Source organism: Colobus angolensis, unplaced genomic scaffold (genome assembly GCF_000951035.1).
Source record: "Colobus angolensis palliatus isolate OR3802 unplaced genomic scaffold, Cang.pa_1.0 Scaffold616, whole genome shotgun sequence".
NCBI classification, from domain to species: Eukaryota; Metazoa; Chordata; class Mammalia; order Primates; family Cercopithecidae; genus Colobus; species Colobus angolensis.
In genome coordinates this window covers 511,663-534,219 of record NW_012119777.1, presented here as the reverse complement: position 1 = coordinate 534,219, position 22,557 = coordinate 511,663, and the positions used below count along the sequence as shown (strand labels likewise).

Sequence of the window (22,557 nt, the reverse complement as noted above, 5' to 3'; positions counted from 1 at the left end):
ATACTAAATGATACTTTCAAGATGTTAGGATGTTTCTAGTTGTGCATTTCAAGTTGTAAAATTGGTTGGGAAAGACCTAGCCAGGCCTGAAGACCAGTATTGCGGGATGGGGGTGGGCATGGGGTGGTGGGGGAGGAGAGAGAAAGAGAGAGAGAGAATGTATTCAGATTCCAACACTTTATAGTCATGTGACTATATGATCTTGGACAAATTACTTAATCTTTCTGAGATTATTTTCTTATGTTTTAAAAAAGGAATTTTTCCTCTATTTTTTTTTTACACACAATCTAGTACACTATCAGACATTCTTCCTGTTTCAGAGTTTACTGCTAGTATTGTAGCAGGACGAGCGGCAGACAAAACTCCTCAGACACTGACTTATAGAAGGAAGGGATTTATTCGGCCGGGGGCGTCGGCAAGACTTCAGTCTCAAGAGCCTAGCTCCCCAAGTGGGCAATTCCTGTCCCTTTTAAGGGCTCACAACTCTAAGGGGGTGCGTGTAAGAGGGTCATGACTGATTGAGCAAGCAGGAGGTACATGACTGGGGGCTGCAAGCACCGGTAATTAGATCAGAACAAACAAGATAGGGATTTTCACAGTGCATTCCTATCCAATGTCTGTAATCTATAGATAACAGAACCAATTAGGTCAGGGGTCGATCTTTAACTACCAGGCCCAGGGTACGGCGCTGGGCTGTCTGCCTGTGGATGTCATTTCTGCCTTTTAGTTTTTACTTCTTCTTTCTTTGGAGGCAGAAACTGGGCATAAGACAATATGAGGGGTGGTCTCCTCCCTTAGTATAATTTGGTTTGAGTTTAGAGAGAAGGAGAGCTCTACTCAGCCTTCCATCTAAAAACCACAGGTTTCTTAATTACCACTGGCCATTCTTTGTGTTTTCTTCACAGTACACACGTAGTTTGAGTTATAATTCAGAAATTTATACTCTAAATGTCAATTTCATATCTTCAGATGGTTCACCAACCTAGTTTAACTACCAACATCTATATCAACATCTATTTTATGATATAAAATCAATGTAAACAGTTGGAATAAACATCTGCACAGAATAGCTGAAACGTAATGGATTTTAAGTAACACAATTATTTAAATAATTAGTAGAGGGAGCATAATCTTCAGTTGCCAGGATTAGAATTAATTTATACTTGTCTTGGTTTCCCAACTGGTTTTAGATCTGTCTCAGATTTTTTTAATTTTTATTTTTTTTCACATAAGCCTTAGATAATAGCAGTTAATTGAGCTGGGATGGGTTGCTAGATATCCTCTTTGTTCTTCAAGGTTCTGCTGCAGCTTCATCTAGACATATGGCACACATGTGCAGTGCACACAGTTCTCACTTTAACACATTAGTAAATCAGAAAAATGACCAGTGAGGTCCTGTCTCTCTTTTCTTGACCATTTGCAGTGGAATATTAAAGTTAAAAAGATAGCAGGCAGGGACCTCACTGATACAATGAAATGTAATGGAACACAAGAATGCAAATGTAGCTAACTTTCTCCATGTCCAATTGTTGGCGGGCAATGTATTTGTCAATGCCGGCCCTTCTAGATACTTTTTTTTTTTTTTTTAATCAAACACTTTGGTTACTTCTTCTGCCAAAGCTTGTTAAGTGAATGAAACTACTAACTACAAGTAGTCTGGAGTCAAAAAGAAATTATTTGATTAAATAAACCCAAAAATATGTGCAGGAGAGAAAAAACCAACGTGTTTAGTGTTTATCATTTATTTGAATGGTATGACTTATTTCACTATTTGAGAACATTATTTTGTAATAAACTCATTAGCTGCAAAGAGTTTGGCAAATAAAAGTTCATGCTTCAAAGTTACTCTATTTCTGTTTCTCAGAAAAAATGATAATGAATCCAAACTTTGTACAAAATGTTTGACAGCATGTAGTATGGTGTCAAACTGTGGTGGCCAAATTGACATAATCAATCACATGACAATAAGAAGAAAAAAATAGCATCAATGTCAAAAGTTTGTGGATTTTCTTCAGAACACTGTATATAAAGGTGCTTATCCACAGCTACTGAAGGTAGATTCACATGTTATGCTATAAATTCATAACTTTTTAATTAGATTGAATAACTTCATTCAAATTAATTTTACTCCCTTTGTTTTGCAGTTTTTCTAGTCATTGTGAAATAGAAGGGATAGCTGTTGTGAGGTTGGCTCCAGTAGCAAAAGTTAGATTATATTAATTCTGACTCAGTATTTAGATGCTTTAGATAGAAAATCAGTTAATTATATGTTTAATTATGTTATTCTAATTCATTATGCAAAGTATAGTTTTTGAGCATTTTTTTCTGTCCAAGTTTTATTCTGTAAAACAGTTAACCTTATTGTGAATGCTATTTTTAATTTGATTAAGAAGTTCAGCATTAAAGATACAGATTTTCATGTGGCAATAGTACAAACGCATATTTTTTTAGAGGACAGCAATATGATAAAAACAATCAATGCTCTTATAAAATTGAGAAATATTTTGTTCAAAAATGTACTTGGAATAATCTTGGTGTGAACATAATTTATCACTACATACAGACAATTCTTTCAATTTCTTTGATTTATATATACATTTATAGTAACCAAATTAGAACATTTTTTGGCAAATATTATATTAATTTAAAAAATAAAAATGTCAGCATTAAATTATAGGTTTTTTGTTGTTGTTATTGATCATCTTCAATCAGATTCTAAAGATAATCGAGTCTCTGGAGTACTACTTGGTAAATCAGTCTAATTTGGTTTAATAGAGGTAAAGATGTGCTTCTCAGTTCCCACTTGAAGAAACCATTTGTTGCCTAGCTCTAAAGAGTGTGGGTAGCTAATGAATGCTTCAAGGTATACCTCGGATATCTGGCTGAAGCCACACTCTTCTTGGGATGACCTAATAGTAAAAGAACAAAGTGAAGTGTCAGTGCTGGCCCCTTTCTTGCCAATGGAGGAAACTCCTTTTTTGAGCCATCTTTGCTCATGAGCTCCGGTTTGGGCTGGCAGAAACTTTACCATCTCCGAATCATGGTCTAATGGCTCCACCTACCCAATTCTCATTCTGCCCCTTCTACTTCACACATATAAAGACTTTGCCTTACTATGTCTTCGCTCAAAACAAAATAGACGTCTTTATTCAAAGTATTGAAAAGTTGGATTACCCCCCAATTTAGATTTAATACTGTTAGCAAACTGAAATTATTTGCTAACTCAAGTCTTGTTTACTAAACTTGTACATGGTTATAGATTGCTTAACTCTTAGAGGAGATTTTTACACTCAAAAATAGTTTTTGATTAAAACTATTTTACTGGTTATCATTTCTCAATTAATAAATACTATATAAATAATATTGACATATATACTTTTATTTCTTTTTGCAGCCTTGTTTATTCTCAAATGTGTCTAATTGTTAATTTTAAATCATTTTAATTATTAAAGAGTAGTTGAAGTATTTTAAGAAATTAGGAAAACTCTAAGTATAGATACAGCTAAAGATAATTTATAAAGCTAAAGGTGAAATTAGTACTATTGTAAAAACTCATAGTAGAAAGATAGATAAATATATATTTGTAAGAGAGGGAGAGAGAGAGAGAGACAGAGAATATTGCAAGCTTGAATTTTTTGAGGAAGATAAAGTTCAATATCAGAAATTCCATCAACTAATATGATATTCTGTGACTGGATGAGTATGAAGAGCAATGTGAGACAGGTTCTGGAAGGGTTATCAATGGGGAGCTATATAAAATCCTTTCGCAGATTACCTGGGTGATCTATCAGCATTTAGTTTCTGAATTGGTAAACATCCCACTTAGTATTGTCCTGCCTCATATGCAGGCAGTGTCTCTTTTTTAGAGACACTGTTACCTGTGTATAATAGTTGCCTGAAGGGCTAGAGATTTGCTCATGACTGGAGAGTAAGCAGAAGAAGAGGAAACAAAGAGCCAAAAACAAAAGAAAAAACACACAAACATATGATATGCATTCCAGTTAAATGACCTATGTGTTATATGTAGAGAGATTTATATTATGAACTCATTAATTAAAGTGTATTAAAACAATAAATAAATTAATAAGAAGTGGGCAGTTTGAGGTAGCAAGGGCATGTAACTCTTAAAATGCTATTCTTTTAAAAAAGAATATTTATGGGTTGAAGGATGGTAGCTATTAGCAAGGAAACTGAAAAAATAGCAAAAATACTGAAGGTGCAGCAAGGTCTCAAAAGGTAGGAAGGTATGAAATTTAGTTTTGGGTAACTTGCATTAAGTTTTGATAGAAAGAAATGGCATTTTTCTTAGACATGAGAATGCAGTAGGTTGGTAGCATACATATAGAAGGCTTTATGTCGGGTGGCAAATAATAGGAATAATTCTCATTTTACTGTCTTTTAAGGAGGAAGCATGAGGATAGGGAGTATATAGGGAGACTAAAGAAGCTGGCACATGTTCAATTCTTTTCTACTCCCTATCACCCTGCTTTCTTGATTCGGGAGAAAAATGAACGTAGCAGCTCAACAAGAATGCAAAGTAACCATATTTTAAGTCATATTTGATGATCAGCTGAAATAGCAGTTATTATGAACAACCCCTGGATGGAGCTGTTTCATTTTGAACAACTTCTGGATGGTCTCCATCAGTGCTCAGCAACAGGTAGGCATAGACACACAGGTGGAGGTCTACACTGATTTGTAATTTGCAGTTTGTGAAACTAACTGTGAAACTAAATAAACAATCATTCTGTTCTGTGTTAGATAAATGGCAGCTCCAAATTATGTATCACGTCCCCCATCAAGGGATGGAATGTATTTCTCTTCCTTTGAATCTGAGCTTGTTCCATTCATGTATAACTAACAGATGCAGTGGAAACGACCCTTTATTTGTTGCAGCTATAGTCCTTAACAAGACTAGAAGTTTCTATTCTGTTTCCTGGTGTATTCTCTCTTGTTCTTGAAAACAGTTTTTCTTGGAAACCAGCTAAAATGCTCATAGAAGCCTAAGCTACATGGAGAGGCATATATGTAGGAGCTTAGCTAAACTCAGCAAGCATCAGCTGCCAGCTTTGGGAATGAACCACATTCAAAGTGTATCCCCTGTCCCAGTGAAGGTGTCCAGTTGGTACTATGTGAAGAATAGACAAGATATCCCTGCTGAGCTCTGCACAAATTACACAGCTTTGGTCAAATACATAATTGTTGTTGTTTGGGGTCACTTAGTTTTGGAGTGGTTTGCTATCCAGGTATTTCTGAACGTGGTTCCTGGTCAAGAAACCTAATTTTCTTTGTAGTCGAATCAAGTCCCCAAAGTCACTGTCTCAATTTCTCTGACCTTTTGGCTTTACTTACTACTCTCCTCTGTCAAAATACACATGATTTTCACTAGTTTCTCTCAAGATCTTTATTAAGTGTATTTATTCACGGCATTTACAATCTAAGACAAACATTGGCATTGAAGCGTGTGTTGGACACAGATAAAACAAACAATGGCATGAATGAGTTATGAGAAAACCTTATTTCTCTATGATGTTAAATTGTATGTATGGTTTTCTAAAAGTGTTACAGAAAGCTGAAAATGTCGTAGGAAAATATTTAGGAAATATCGTAGGAAAATATTTAGAAGTATTGGGAGAATAATAAAATTTGGAGTAATTGTTATAAACTGAGGATTAAAGATGACAATATGTGTGTATTTGTGTGTGTAGCTTTTGTGACTCTATATATGTTATCTCAATGTTTGCTAAGTGTTCACTCATTTATTTATTCAAAATTATTTGTGTTCATGCTGTGGACTACTCAATGGGCTCACAACTGGTATGAAGTAGTAAAAAGGCAGACAATCACTAGTCTCCTGGGATTCACATTCTAAAATCAAATAATTGTTTAAGGTCCTATAAACACAGGTTAGGTTATATATGCAAAAACAACACCTATGACTCTAGGATTACAAGGCAATTTACATGGTATCTAAAATGATTAATAAAGATGGAAAGATTGATATTTAAGAGAAATTTAAAAGTCTATTTAGGCTGGAAATGGTCAGGGAAGGCTTCACAGTGAAAATGCAGTCTTACTTAGAAAAAAGATTGAGGAAAATAGTTATATCTTCAACAATTATTTTTAAATTTTAAAAAGATAATCTCTATAGAGAGTGGGTATAATTAGCTAATTCTAAGAGCTGGGAGTAAAATATACATGCAGAAAAGGCTTAAAAAGCAATAGCCAGAGCTAAGAATGTACCCATGAGAAGATAAAGTATTTTTTTGTAATATGCGCCACCAAAATAAACAATTGAGATATGGTCATTTGGGGTTCTTTAAAAAAATACCCTTTGTAATAATGTAATTGACTAGTATGACTCCAGAATAATAGCTTTTGTAGTTTGAATTTACGTCTATCCAAATATGCCATTAATATACATATTTAAAAATGTTTAAGTCTGTACAAGGTGACCTCAAATTAGGTCAAACATTGCGTCGTCAACAAAACTTGAAGAAATAATTTAGCTCTTCTCTTAATAGGCATTTGTTTGCTATGAATATAAAAAAACTAGGAGAATACATTTTTATAGATATTTTTCATATTATTTTATTGGCATATATTTTAAAAAACAGGAAGCAGATGTTTCCAGTCTTGCTTTAAGGCTTAAATTATTGAATGTACAATCTTAGAATCAGAGAGCTGAAGTAATTTTCACAAACTCACAGGGGCATAAGGGCACTTAGGGTACTGAATATCAAAAGTCATTCATTCTATGAACTCTATCTGACTACAAAATACAAGACCACCCTAGCATATTATACTTTCTTTCAGTGAAACATTCAACATCTATTTAGTTGCCACTTTAGATTCATTCCCTTTCTCATTCTTTTGATCAACTTCCTTTTGGACAAAGTTTCCCCACAACCTTTCCTCGGATTTGATGGGTCTTCACACAGTACACGATGGGATTCAACAGGGGTGGAGCCAGCAGAAAAATATCAGCCATGAGGACATGGATCATAGGAGACACATCCCTGGCAAACCAGTGGAGCGTGGCAGTACTCAGCATGGGCACATAGAAGATAAGCACAGCACAGGTGTGAGAGATGCACATGTTGAGGGCCTTGAACTGCTCTCTGGGGGTAGCAAGTCCCAGTACAGCCCTTAAAATCATAATGTAGGAGAAGATAGTAAACACCAAGTCCAGCATAGTAGAAAGTGCTGCACAGAGTCCATAGACAACATTGACTCTGTTGTCAGAACACGCCAGCTTCACGACATCCTGGTGGAGACAATAGGAGTGGGAGAGCAGGTTTCGACGACAGTATCCCAGCCTCAAGAGAAAGGGCAGTGGAAGAATCAAAAGAACATTCTTGGAAGTCAGAAAAAAACCATTTTGATGACTCTGGGACTAGTTAAGCTAGTGCTGTATCTCAAAGGATTGTGGATTGCCACATACCGGTCAAATGCCATTACAGACAGTACAGAGGCTTCACCGACTATAAACAGATGGATAAAAAATTCCCGGGCAAAGCATGGAGCTGCATGAATTTCATGGACATCAAATAGGAATAGTCCTAAAGTGGTGGGTAAGGAAGAGAGAGACAGCCCTAGGTCAGAGATAGAGAGCATAGAAAACAAATAGTACGTAGATTCATGGAGGCTTTGCTCTGTCTTGATAAAAAGAGAATGATAAAATTACCCATCAAAGAAAGAAGGTACATGGATAAGAAAGGAATGGATATTCAGATGTGACTTTTCTCTAGTCCAGGGATCCCAATAAGGAGGAATCTAAGGACTTTCATTTTTGTGTCATTAAGAGGAGACATGACACATAGGAAGATGCTTTACTAGGTGCTTACCTCAGTGCAGTTGGAAATTTCTTAAATGAAGTTATGGTAGAAGATATTGCTTTCTGTTACATTACAGATACTGAGTAGATAATTCTTAATGTCAAACATTTATGTTTCTACTCTCAGTTCAGACTGAAAAAAAAAAAAGAAAAGAAAAAGAAAGCCAAACATAAAAGCACGTGGGAAGAATATGAGTTGCTTCCTCACCCAGGAGTTTGTTGGAACTTGTTAAATTATCAAACACCTTAGGCTTTGCACACTTAACAATTCCAGACAATCCTTTGACTACATGAAAATACTCATGTCTCAATCTCATAAAACCAGTTATCTTATTTCAATTTTATAAAAACTTCTTGAGCAAGGAAAGCAAAATTTTGAAGGAAACAGCACAGTTTACTCTGGATTAGGAGGGAAATTCACAAATTATCCCAAACCTATAATCATACCAACCTACATGTATAGGATGAACATTTCAAGTAATGGCAGAACTGGAAGTTCATAATTACATGATCTTAGGGTTAAAAAAAAAAAAAAAACCTTTAGAAAATCTGTAGTCTGACCCTCCTTCCTATACAGAAGGTAGTCTAAATCACGCTGAATGCATAGTGATCCTCCAATACATCCTAACTTCTCCCCAGTATTAGCATATTAACTAATACCTAAAGCCTTCTACTTCATGGTTGAATACTCAGATTAGTTTTCTTCCTTGAATTGAGTTGATGTATGTTTCTTAAATTTGTTTATCTTATTTTCTCTTCAGGTACGTAATCTAGTCCCATTTACACAAAATAGCTTCCTTATTATTTCCCTGATTTATTATTTGATGTCTGTCTTCTCCCTTAACTAGAATATAAGGGGAGAGAATCATGTTTACACTGTTCACTGTTGCATTTCTAACACCTTGCATAGTAAATGAAAATTAGTTGTAGCTCCAAAATTGTTTATTTAATGGAATATCATTAACAAAGTTGAAGATGGTAATAATTTCCCCCATTCTTCAGGCTACATTTCACTTATTTAATCAAATAAAATGTGTCTGATTTTTACCTCTTGGTTTGTTTTATTTTAGAGTCCTCATTTAGTGCTTCCCAGACAGCAAAATGTATTAGCTCTTCTTAACATCTCAGAATACAGTTCGTTGGCTGTTTTCCTAAAAGAGTGGTTATCTTTTCCAAAGTTGTTATCTGCATAGATTGTATTTTCCATTATTGTAATCATTTAGGAATTGTTAACTCTCTATTTAAACAGGCAATTTCCCTCATTTTTAATTACCTGTCAATGTTGGAGTCAGACTTTTCTAAGGATGTTGACAGTATGGGAAAACCTTGGCTCCTAGGAAAGTACAATTTCTTAGGGCTTATGGGGTCTATTGGCTGCTTTGTTGAGAGACTTTTTCCTTCTTCACAACCTCTCAATGTGCCCAAAGTTCTATCCCAGGACCTTGTTTCCTTGGATATCTATAGCTTACTGAGAATAAATATTTGGAACTTAAGAGAAAGGCCAAGCCACAGATCATGACATAATATACATCACTTACACATTTACACATCCTCTGAAACTTCTTATCTCAGCCACATAACTTGCTTTCTTTACTGTACTAGCTAAAATAATCTTGTGTCAATAAATTGCAGCTATTTGTGTTCTGGCGTTTGTCTCACCATTGTTTTAAAGATTGCATTATTCTTTAGAGGTAGTCACTATTGAGATTTAATTCAAATATATAGAACAAACACCCCAAAATGCAATTATTGTATTATATATTATATTTTAACTTGTAGATAGTAATATGCTATTTTGATTAATGATCTATATAGGTTTTCTCACTTAGATTATTATTTTATCCATTTTATATATAACAAAACCACAAAATCTTAGAGAGGTACAGAGACTTAAGGTAGAATCAAATGATAATATAGATATACATCCTTCTCACACATATCATACAGACTGGGCATGCCTGGATGGACATTCCTAATACTTTCCCAGACACATAATCCCACCAAAGTGTACACTCTGTCTCTCCTTGAAAATTCCGCAATATGCTTAATCTCCACGACATGTGATTTCCTCTTGTTAATTTAACGTTTAGTCCATCCTTTCAGAATCCAAACAGAAGATGTAACGCAAATTATTTCAGATATTTTGAAAAAGTAGAATTTTGTCTTAGCATTTTAAAATCAGTGTGATACTTTGCTATAAAGTCAGCGATAAGAAAGTGATCAGAAGCAGGAAAGAATCTTTTAAGCTCCTCTTTTATGCTAGTAGACACTGTTTTATGAAGCTCTAAGAGTCCCTTGGGATGCCTAGGAGCAGGGGCTGTTTGAAAGAGTAACACAATACTTTATGGAAAATCTTCTGAAGGTTGACTCAAGGGACACAAATCTAGGGCCAAACTCATAATGCAGGCTTTGGCAAAGAAAACTGCATGTGATCAGAAGTTGGGGGTCATATTCAAACCCAGCCCCTGTTCATTAGCTCTTGATCTTGCTCACTTTCCCCTTGCTATAATTAGCCAGGGGATGCTAATCAGCTAGTTGTTTTAGAGTTCCAAGTTCTAAAAGAGATCAGATCATTAATAGTGCACACTCGTTTCCCTCCAATTAGAAATTATACTCCCCTGTCTATATGCTTATTGACCATTTACATCTCCTCTTTTGAAGTATCCGTTCAAGGCTTTTGTTCTTTTTCTGTTGGATTATATACCTTTTCCACATTTATTTAAATAGAGAATGATTTTTTATATATGCAGGATATGCCATTTGCTAGCTAAGCATAGCATATTTATTATTTATTCTCTCACTCTGTCACTTGCCTCTTTAGTCCCTTAGTCAATCCTGTTTATTCAGTCAATAGAATCAGTCATGATATTTTATGTAGATTTACACTACCTTTACTTTGTAGGCAGAAGACTCTCTTTGTAACAAGAATGAACAAACCATGGGTAAGCAACCACATATAGCCAGCCTGTCTTTTCGGTGTAAATCATATCCAATTTACCTACTATAATGCGCTTATAATCTAATTAGATGTGGAAATTAGAAAGAGACAAATTCATTATGGATTTTCACTTTTCACCTGAAATCCTTGTAAGTATTCCTACCTTCTGTAAATACACAAGCACATACAAGTTCTTATACACTTGGCGATAATGAATTGCTTTAGTACCATGTTTCTTAAACTTTAATGTGAAAAGAAATTATCCGAAGAGTTTGTTAAAACAAATATTTTGATTCAGTAGGTTTTGAATGGGATGTAAGTTACTATATTTGTAAAACGTTCCAAGGTGATGCTTATGCTGGTCATCCAAGACCACCATGCTTGAGGCATGCTGCTTGACTACCATGCTACATTTTCTGTTAGATGGAAACAAATCTGTCAATAATGTTTAATCTGCTTGGGAGGTTATTCATTTTTTATAAAAAGGAAAAAAAATAGAAACAAACAAGCAAACTGCTTGCTGCAAGTTCGTTTTTTTAAGAGTAAAACCCGCTGGATGTGGTGGCTCACACCTGTAATCCCTGCACTTTGGGAAGCCGAGGCAGGCACATCACGAGGTCAGGAGACCATCCTGGCTAACATGGTGAAATCCCATCTCTACTAAAAATACAAAAAATTAGCTGGGTGTGGTGGCGGGTGCCTGCAGTCCCAGCTACTCAGGAGGCTGAGGCAGGAGAATCACTTGAACCCGGGAAGCGGAGGTTGCAGTGAGCCGAGATCGTGCCACTGCACTCCAGCCTAGATGACAGAATGAGACTCCATCTCAAAATAAAAGAAAAAGTAAAACCCTACTCAGACTGCTGCCAAGAAGAAGAACATGCCTGATAAAAATTGCCTTTCCTAAATTAAGTTGACTAAGGACTGCTTCTGTTGTGTCAAAATGACAATGTAGTGAGTCTTACACTAAAAAAAAAAAAAAAAGTTTTAATTTTCTTTTTCAATTATACTACATTTGTTTGTTTGTTTATTATTTATTTATTTATATCCTGGATTCTCTTCAGGAGTTCTTGGATGTCTCTTTATCTTCTATTCTTGTTACTTCATCTCCTACCTTAATTGGCCAGTTAGACCTGAATCAAAATTATAGGAGAGTGGTAACGTAGGGTATCTTTCTTTGTCTTGAATTTTGAGAGAATGTTTTAATATTTTATCATTGACCTTTAGGCTTACTACTTTTTATTGAGAAAGGGGTTTAAGTTTTACTTTCTAAAATTAGAGTAGCTATCTTCTATTAGTTGGTTTCTAAAAATCTTTTAAAATAATGATTGGCTATTATATTTTATTGAACTATTTTTGCTTTTGTTGCGATAAAATATTTTCATCTTGCTCTTGTTGTATTTAAATGTGTTTTTAAGTTCTGATTATTTTAAGAATGTTAATGATCTCACAAATAACAAAAAGAGAAATTTTTCTGGCTTATTTACATGAAAAACATTCAGATATGGGCAAACCCATAGGTACAAACACATGAAGACCCACACAACTATATTGTACCTTTTTAATGTGACATGTATGGGGACTCAAATTCTCAAGCAAGAATAATGCATTCAATTAATGGATTGGGTTGATTGTACACAATTAATTCAACATATTAAATAATATTTTTTTCATGGAATTGAAACTTTGTTGGCCCTGGAAAAACTAAGATGTTTAGGTTGTACAGACAAGTAGTTGTCTACTTTAAACATTACAGTATTTTTCTCGTGTAACTCGTGTATTATACAGGCATATTTTCTCCATTTAATTCACATATTCTCTACATGGACTAAGTGATGCTGTCCTTCTTCCCTTATAATTTTTTAGTGTTCCATCCCTTACAATGTTTTCCCGTAAACTTCTCACAAATGACCAATGTCCAATAGAAACAAAACAGAACACAACAAAACAATAACAACAAGACTTACTAGAATTTTTTAAAAAAGTATTTGAACTTGCCTTTTGGTAAGGTTTATATTGTTTGCATTAGTTTTTGCACATTTTCATTTTTTATTAATCAATCTTTTAACATCTCTCAAAGACTTCATTGTCTTTCAATTTTCTCAAAGTTTTTCACTGTTTCTTTTCTCAGGAACTTCTCTGGTATCAGATTGCCCCTAGGTGCTGTGTAGTTGAGCTCAAGGTAATTTGTGTAACCATGGGGCTTAATCATTTATTATTTGATAGTTACATTTCAGCTAGGGCTTTTTGTAACCTTGGCACCACTGACATTTTGTGCTGGATCATTCTTTTGGGTAAGGGCTATCCTGTGCATTGAAGAATGGTTAGTAGCACCTCCGGCCTCTAACCAGTGACACACCCACGCCTCCAGGTTGCAACAACTAAAGGTGTCCCCAGACATTGCCAAACGTCTCTTGGAGGTAACATTGCTGCCAGTGGAGAGCCACTGTTTAAAGAGCCCCAGAGTTGAGCTTTTAATCCTCCAAAAACTACATTAGTCATTTCAGGAATATGTGAAAATCATTATGCTGACCATAAATCTTCACCCCCCCATTGAGATTTATGTATCTTTATTTTATTTTTATTTTCTTTTTCATTTCATTTTATTAAGACTGTCAAAAACCCTTAAAGTACAGATTATGTTTGAGACTCTTCTATGTGACATCTATGTACAATATCCTGAAAGAATAACATGCCTATTAAAGCCACCTAATTGCTCCTCATCTTGTTAGTGGAAAAGAAGTCTTCATATTGGGCTGCCTAACATCACACTAGGAGAATATGAGCTTCTATTTCTTTCAATTAATAAAATATGTCAACTACTGCTTTGTTGTACTACAACCCCAAACCCATATATGTATTTGTAAGGTTTTGGAAAAGGCAGATAGATATAGTTTTGCACCTCAAACATAGAAAGAGTTCTTGCCCTGATCTGATGATAGGATTTTCTATACTAAGACAGGTTTGTGAAAACATATGTAGTCCTGAATTTAAAAACTAAAATGTACTCAAGATAATACTATCCTGGAGTATCAGAGATTAGGTTTGAACCCCAGCTTTTGAATTCCTCTCTGTGTGAATTTCATTAAATCAAAATCTCAGAGCCACAATCTCTTCAGCTAAAATAAACAGGAAAAAACTTTTATAAAAAGCTGGGTCATTGTTGAAAACAAATTTTTAAAATGCCTAAAAATACCTGGAAGCATATCCTGCATAAATTAGAGGTTTAAAACAATGCTGGTATCTATAAAAATTTCCATTAATTGTGAAGTGCGGTCAGCTGTGGTCTGATTATCATTTTTTAAGCATTTGGCACTCCTGGAAGGTGTTTCTTGATTCATCTGAGGATAAAGGTGTAGGAGACTTGAACTGACGTGGTTGATAAAAATGACTTGATTCAACGAGTAGGTAAAATGAAAAGGCTAAAATAGTTTTCACAATATGCAAGATTTTGAGGTCATATTAGGAAGGAAAGTTGGACAATTTTTCAGACACAATTCCAAGGCAATAAAATTGTCTTTAACAGCACATCTTCTTTTTCCTGTTTTAAAAGTTATTAGCATCAATGATATGTCTATATTTGAAATAGACGACTTAAAAACTTGTATCCTACCTTGAAATATTACTGAACTCTTCAGTGAACATCTTTTTTAACAAATATGGTCTTCTTTTTAAATTCATTCATTAGCAATTATTTATTAAAATCTACTCTGCATCAGAAGTATCCTAAACATTAGGTAGGAAAAAATACAGAAAATAAATAGGTCTCTTCAATCACTTAGAGTACACTTTATTCAATAAGTAGAAAGAAATGAAATAAGCATAAACTGTGTCTATAATTGCAAATATTAAGTATAATAAAGAATAAAGAATAAACCAGCAATGAAAGAGATAAAAGAGAAGGTCATAATACAAACTAGGGCTAGGTAATCTATGAGGAAATTAAGCCAAAATTTAAAGAAAAATAGAAATGCATTATACAAAATTGGAGTCAAGAGCATTTTAACAAAAGAGATCTGATGTGAAAACTCACAGAAAACAAAGAGCTCCATAAATTCAAAAAATGTTCAGTAAGTCGATATGGCTGGAGATTAATGAGTATCTGATGATGTTGAGTAAGTAGAAAGAGTCCAGCCCATGTAGGGTCTTAGAATATGTTCCTTATTGATTTAACTGTGTATCTAATGAAGTAAGAGTTCAAATTTAAAAAAGACATTTACACATTCAATTTCCCTATTGATTACTCTTGCATTTCATTGTGAATAAATTATAAGGCAGGGAACTTAGCAATATTTTACTAAAGAAATGCTGGTGACTACAGACTACTGGTGGGGGAAAGTTAAGGAGGTAGGATTGGACTGAGAAACTATCTACTGGGTAATATGCTCACTACCTAGGTCCCATATATCCATGTAAAAATCCAGCATATGTACCCCCATATCATATATAAATGATTAAATTAAAAAAAAATGGTGATGTACTAAGATGATTAAAATGGATAAAGTGACAGAGTTAATTTAGGTCTAGCATTAAAAGAACTTGGTATAAGAGATTGAATGTAGATAATGAGAAATCCAACTTCTGTCAGAACTATAAAAATTGTCACTTTTCTGTCTTGGTTGTAATTTGTTGCTTGTATCAGAGACACTGTCATAAGACATTTATTTTTATTCTGGTTAACTGAAATGGAGACCTCAGGTAATGTACTTCCTGTTTATAGTTCTAGTCTCATTCAAAGTGTCCAGAGTGAATAAAATAAGTCAATGATAACAACAAAAATATGTGTCGATAATTCTTTGCGTCAAATATTAGGTTTCTCAAATTGACCTTAAATATCTTACCAGACATTTCCAGGTTTTCTGTCACATATGCCTGTTAAATCTTCCGCTGACACAATTTTGCTACAACTCTCACTCTAATCTGTTTAGTTTTTATACAATAAACAATTGGGTTCATCAGTGGAGGTACAAGTAAGAGAACATTTGCCATAAGAACATTAATGATGGGAGAGACATGCTGGGCAAAGTGGTGGACAACGGCCAGGTTGATGATGGGCAGGTAGAAGATGATCACTGCACAGATGTGTGAAACACAAGTATTGAGAGCCTTAAGGTGCTCCTTTTTGGATGCAATTCCCAGTACAGTCTTGAGGATCAGGATGTAAGACACGGCAATGAAAATAAAATCTACCATAAAGCAGAGTGCTCCAAAAAAGCTGTAGATGACATCAATTCAGTTGTCAGAGCAGGCCAACTTCATGACATCCTGGTGGAGACAGTAGGAGTGGGATAATTGGTTTTTCTTACAATATCTCAAGCTTCTTAAAGTGAAAGGGAAAGGAAGAACCAGGAGCATGCTCTTGAAGGAGAATACTATTCCTATTTGGGCAACTCTGACAGTCGTCAGGATTGAGGTGTATCTCAGAGGGTTGTGGATGGCTAGGTATCTATCAAATGACATGATCAGGAGGACTGAGGACTCCAGTACTGAGAATCCATGAATGAAGAATTCCTGGGCAAAGCAGGCATTGGATGAAATTTCAGGAGCATTGAACAGGAAGATGCTTAACATAGTGGGCAGAGTTGATAAAGACAAACCCAAGTCAGACATAGCCAACATGGAAAGAAAATAGTACATGGGCTCATGCAAGGAGGGCTCTGTCTTGATGATAAAAAGGATGGTGCAATTTCCTAGAACAGCAATAAGATACATGCTGCAGATAGGAATGGAGATCCAGATGTGTGCGTGTTCTAGCCCTGGCAACCCAACCAAGAAGAAGGTGGTGATGTCAACATATGATGTGTTGATAACGGACATGATTTGTTCACAAGGCTCTGCAATGAAACATACAGATGTTTGTGTTGGTAAAATAGGAATATCTGAAAATTTAGTAGAAAAAGAGCAGTGTTAAATTTGTGGCTTCTCTCAGCTTTCTTTTGAGAGAACATAGCATTTATGTCGAGATCATAATGAAGAGAGATGGAAAATACTTTATACTAGAGTCTGTCTATGCAATGCACTGAGAAAATTATTTCTGGACGTGTTATTTGTATAGAGAATTCAGATTTAAACTTAGCATTTAGTTATGCATCTGATTTTATTTTTCCTGTAAAATATTAGTAAATCCTAGTGAATTAACTGGAATGCCATACTAATTCTTTCTTTCAGAAGTATGTTGTGATCTTCAGTTCTATGTGATCAGTTGCCAAAAAAAGAAGACAAGTGAAAGCCAAATAAATGAGAATATCTGGGCACTTGCCAGAGAGTGGATATTTTGGTGGGCAATTTTGATAAAAACTAAAGAATCCTGATGTACAAACCCAAGGTATTGCTGAATTTATCTGTCACAAAAGACTCCTCTTATTTCTTTTTACCTAACCAGTGGCTCTGGGATCACAGAGTTCTCTGGGGATTGCAGACAGGGTGGATCTTTTCTGAAAATTGTAATAAACATTTGCAGATACAGTAAATCTACAGAGATAGTTGTTACCAAGGAAACTAAAACAACATCTAGTAACACCTGTAATAAGGGGTGATTTGTTTGGAGAGAGGTCCTTAATTGTCAAGTATTAGAGAGACATGGCACATTCTCTGCAAAAGATTGGATATTTCTGATGGATAGTTGGCTTGTGTATTACTCCTCTGCACAAGGTCAAGACTAAGCAGAGATGCTATGAGTTGATTCTGCATTCAAGGAAGTGTTGCAGGACAAACGCCCTAGGACACAGTGTGTCATCCTAGATTTTATTCCTGAATCCTGAATCCCTCTCCCCAGACCCATTAGACATCGCTAAGTAAATATCCCTAAAACCAACTTGTCCAACTTAGACCAGTTTTTCTGCCTTCCCAAATCTGCCCCATTTAAGGGACCTATTTTGGTAATAAGCCTTTAAGAATTTCCAAGTCAAGTATCTGAGATTCTTTGTCTTACATTTTGTACACAATAATGACCAATATTTCTTAGAAAATTAAATAGTTTTACTTACTGAGTTCCATTACTAGATGACGATTTGGAATCTTGAAAGTTTTTGAATAATATTATCAAGTTATATCATTATCTTCATTTTACTGATGAAGAAAATTTTTCTCAAGATCAAGTCGCCTGTTCACGATCACAGAAGTGTTGTAGGGTAAAGGCAAGATAGCAACTCAAGTCTGTTATGTTACTGATAATTAAGTATATACCACACTATCAGGATGGTCAAGCAATATTTAAGGAGTTATGGACTGAATGTAGCTAGTGAGGAGTAAAAGGGAGTTTTTAAATTAAGATACACACATTTAAATATAAACAATGCCTGCCTGCTGTTTTACGCTGGCATAAAAGCATTTTTTTTTTAAAGAAAACGTGTTTACATCATTGTAAAAACATAAACATTCCAAAGAGTTAAAGAATATATTGCAAATAAAAGTAAAGTTAATCCGTATCTTTTGCTTTCACACCAACTTGCAGGAAGTTGGCATTATTCTACAAAGGGCATCCAGGTCAATTGCTCATCATAATGCATTATTGTTTTTTCCTCTTTCTTTGTCCTCTTGTAATTAGGAAGCATAGCTTCAAACTTGTTTTAAAACTTATTTTTTATTCCTTTCCTCCTTTACCCCGTTGAGAAAAACTGCAGATATTTTTCTTATCTTGAAATACAGCCTAAGAATAAGCTATAAAACTCCAACTTATCCTCCCACACCTTATGTACATTTGTTTTTCTGGATGCTTGTTAAACTTACACTATGCTTATTTATTATATATATATATATATATTTTTTTTTTTTTTTTTTTTTGAGCTAGAGTCTCACTCTGTCACCCAGGTTGGAGTGCAGTGAATCTCGCCTCACTGCAACCTCCATCTCCTAGGTTCAAGCAATTCTCCTGCCTCAACCTCCCAAGTAACTGGGACTACAGGTGTGAGCCACCACACCCAGCTAATGTTTTTGTATTTTTAGTAGAGATGCGGTTTTGCCATGTTGGCCAGGCAGGTCTCGAACTCCTGACCTCAGGTGATCCACTTGCTTCAGCCTCCCAGCATATATTTCCTTAGAAGCTTCAGAGGCTTAATTCTGACATAACCAGGCACCTCCCGATTTGTCTTCCCAGCAGAAAATGACTCCAAGGCCAGAATTCACTCCTGACAAGAGTTTAACTGTGAGATTGACAGCAATTAATTTGTAATCTGGTTGGACCCATGATGGCGCCAGCTCCTTCACTAGATGGAACAATAATTCAAGATAAGACGTTGGAGCAAGTCACAGCACCTGGTACCTCCTATCCCTGCTTCCTCTTGTGCATTCCAACCCCCTCTTCTTAGCCCTTCTGCCCTCTCCAGAATTTGGAAAAGTGACCATTTTTGGAAACAATTCCTGCCATTTTTACCTCCTGCTTGCACGAACAGTAAAGCTCACTCTTTTTCTATCATATCTAACTCTTTTTACTTTTGCTTCTTTATAGAAGCAGTGAGTAGCTGCACCCTTTTGCTGGTTACAATCTCATATGATGCAAGAGTCTTATTGATTTATTTTCCATAAAACAAGTTCAGATTTTTCTATTGTTGATTCTTTCCTAATATTCTTAAAATCTTTTAATGCCATACTCTGTTTCTCTCTTTTCATGTCTATCTATCTATCTATCTATCTATCTATCTATCTATCTATCTATCTATCTATCTATCTATCTATCATCTGTCTTCTCTATCATCTATCATTGGTATCCATCTATCATCTATCTGTATCTATCTAGTTTGTTAATTTGTAATTTTCTTTCTCCTGTGTCTTTTCTCTTTTCTCTAACTTACCATCCATAAAGACAATATGTGCCTGCTGTTTCTGAAATGCTATTCCTGTAGTTACTCCTCTTGAGCTTTTGAATTGTTTTCCTTCAATTAAATTACATTTGCTTAGGCTGAATCCCTTGCTTAGTTTGATTTCTGTCTCTAAGTTGCTTATCAGAGGGTTAGTAATAAACATACCTGCAACAAAATAAAGTTTTGCGGGAGATGAACAGAAATAATAGGATAGCTAGCAGAGAGTACAGAGGAATTTCTAGATCCAATTAACAAAAAGAGAAGATAAAAATCTTACAAGATTTCACTGCATTTCTAATAAATTGAAATTTGGAAGGTACTTACCATGCATATCGAAGGAGGCCATTATGTCCACAGCTGTTACAAAATGCCTTTGTGCTGGGTGTAAGATGTGTCTTCCTCAAATACGAGTTTGACCATTCTGTCTTCTCTTAAGAAAAGTCAGAAAAATCTTCCACATCAACTCTCTTGACTGAAAGACAATCCCTGCCCTCTCTTCTGCTAGACTATATACACTTTAGCTTCTAGAATGTCATCACTCCCCGTACTTAAGTCCTCTGTTGCATGAGTCTATTTTCCCCTGAACACACCAGAAAGCATCTTGCTTCCATACCATTGCTTCAGAAGATGATGTGAAATAAAGTGTGCAGGGAATTCATATTATCTCTTTAAGTGGTATCTAGTTCAATCATTTATTGTGTTGTTTTATTTTCTTTTCCTGTCCTCTATTGCCCTCACATATGTTGCAAGACTCTTAGAGGTTTATTTTGTGTATAATCAGTCCTAACTGGTTTATTGTTGACTGTGTTTTCTAAATATGCTTATACTCTCACAATACTTTTCTCCATTCCTCTTTTTCTTGAACATATTTTTGCCTGTGTGAGTGTGTATGTGTATTCATTTTTCTCCTGTATCTTTTTTCGCACCTTTAGACTCACAATTCATAAATCGCAACATATGCCTGCTGTGTTTTTGAGCTGTTACTCTTGTGACCACTTCTTTTGAACTTTTGAACTTTTTTTACTGAATTTCATTTCAGCTCCCAGGAAAATGCCTTGCTGAGTTTAACTTCTGTCTCCAAGTTGGCTATTAGTAATTTAGTAATAAATATATTCTCAGCAAAACAAAATTTTGAAGCAAATGGACATGGCATAATGGGTTAAAAATAGTGTTTAACAGAAAATTCTAGGTGCAATTAGTATATAGGAAGAAAATAAAAATCCTAAAAGCAATTGATTGAATGGTGACTACATTCATGTTTTTGGATAGTACTTACTAGTTTTGATACTATATTTATTAGTATCAAAGGAGCTCAAAAATGCCTATGTGCTATGTGTCTGATTTTTTTTTTTTTTGTAATGTTCGTTTGATTATTCTGCCTTAAAAAAGGTCATAATGCCCCACTCCTCCTTGACTGTCAAATATCTTTACTGACATGCAAAGCCCTGCTCTCTGCCCAGTCAGGCTACAAACATTCAGCCTCTGTAATATCATTCCCACTCTCCACCCACTTAAGTTTTCTTAAGTTGCTACTACATGGGTCTATTCTCTGCTAAACATATATACCATAAAACTTCCTTTTTCCATACTATGGCTTCAGAGGATGATCTGAAATGGGATCTGATCATAATTCAGAAAGAAACAACCCTGATTGCTGAAATCTCAAAATATCAAAATCTCCAAAGTCTAAAACTCCAAAAATTACAATCCCAAAGAGTGAAAATCCAGAAAATACAATTCTGAAAAAAAAATTTAAATATATTTATTTACAGTTTAAAAAGGAGATTTATTTGAGAAATGTAAAAAGCATAGCAGAACCTTTCATAAGCCACTTTACACAATAAAATATATAATAATAACATACATATTTTTGCAAGCATAAATGCTCAGGTATATACTGACAACAATCACAGGGGTATAATAGTTACTGAGCCAATGAACAGTATACATAAAAAGATAAGTCAATAAGGGAAATGTATAAATGCATAAAACTATAGTCAGTAATTATATGCACTCAGCTTTATAAATCGATCCTCTGAAATACCGATTTGAGCAACTTAAGTCTTTTGATGAGATCAGTCAAATACTGTGATGAGTATCACGACATATGTAGTCACGTAAAGAGCTGAGAATTCAAGAAATTTTGTCTTCACAACTGCAGATGTATCTAAAGGATATTTCTTCATTTTCCGAGGAAGTTTCAGTGTTTCTACATATACGCATATGTTTACACACAAAGTCAATTTTGTGATAATGCATTTTCATGGAGTTAAATTTCTGATGTCCAAGGGAGCAGTAGAAAAGTCTGTCCTAGCTTTCAGTAAAAGACTAATTTGGCTTCTGTATTTGTTCCCTCTAGGCCCCTGGATGATTGGATGGTGCCCAGCAACATTGAAGGTAGATATTTCCCACCCAGTCCTCTTACACGCACACGCCAATCTCCTCTGGAAATACCCTCACAGACACATCCAAAATAATATTTTACCAGGTTTCTAGCTATTCCTTAATCCAAGTCAAGTCGACACCTAAAATTAAGTTCACAAGTTCATCCCTTGTCAACTTAGTAACCATAAACATCTCCTTAAACTATACTCAATTTCCAAATAAAGACAATAACAAAGTAATAGTTTCATCTAACATGATGCAACCATCCTGCAGACAGGCGAAAATGTGCTAATCTATTCCTCAGAATTTGGCTTTCATAATTTCAACACTTGGTATTTTAATTTTTGGGAGACTGTAATTTTTGAGGTTTTAGATTTGAGGGATATGAACATTAAGAATTTTTAACTTTTGGGATTTCAGCATTCTGAATTATGGTATTTGGAATTGCATCTTTTGAGATCTGACCCAAATTGATCTGAAATGAAGTGTGCAGTAATCAATGAAAAACAGTAATTTGTTTCAAGGATACCTGTCTGTAAATACTACTATAAATCATTTTCCTTTAATATAAAAATACATAGAACAGAATTGATATTTTCAAA

The 22,557-nt window shown here is 34.9% G+C and overlaps 2 protein-coding genes across 2 annotated transcripts in view; one reads left to right on the top strand and one right to left on the bottom strand.

The window, feature by feature from the left end:
* Positions 1-22,557, top strand: part of MMP26 (matrix metallopeptidase 26) — a 253,853-nt gene that overhangs the window by 200,279 nt on the left and 31,017 nt on the right. The gene's annotated exons all lie outside the window — the stretch shown is intronic.
* On the bottom strand, positions 15,648-16,589 carry LOC105527321 (olfactory receptor 51A4). Its single transcript, XM_011963617.1, is given in 1 exon segment — positions 15,648-16,589. A coding segment is annotated over 1 exon segment (942 nt).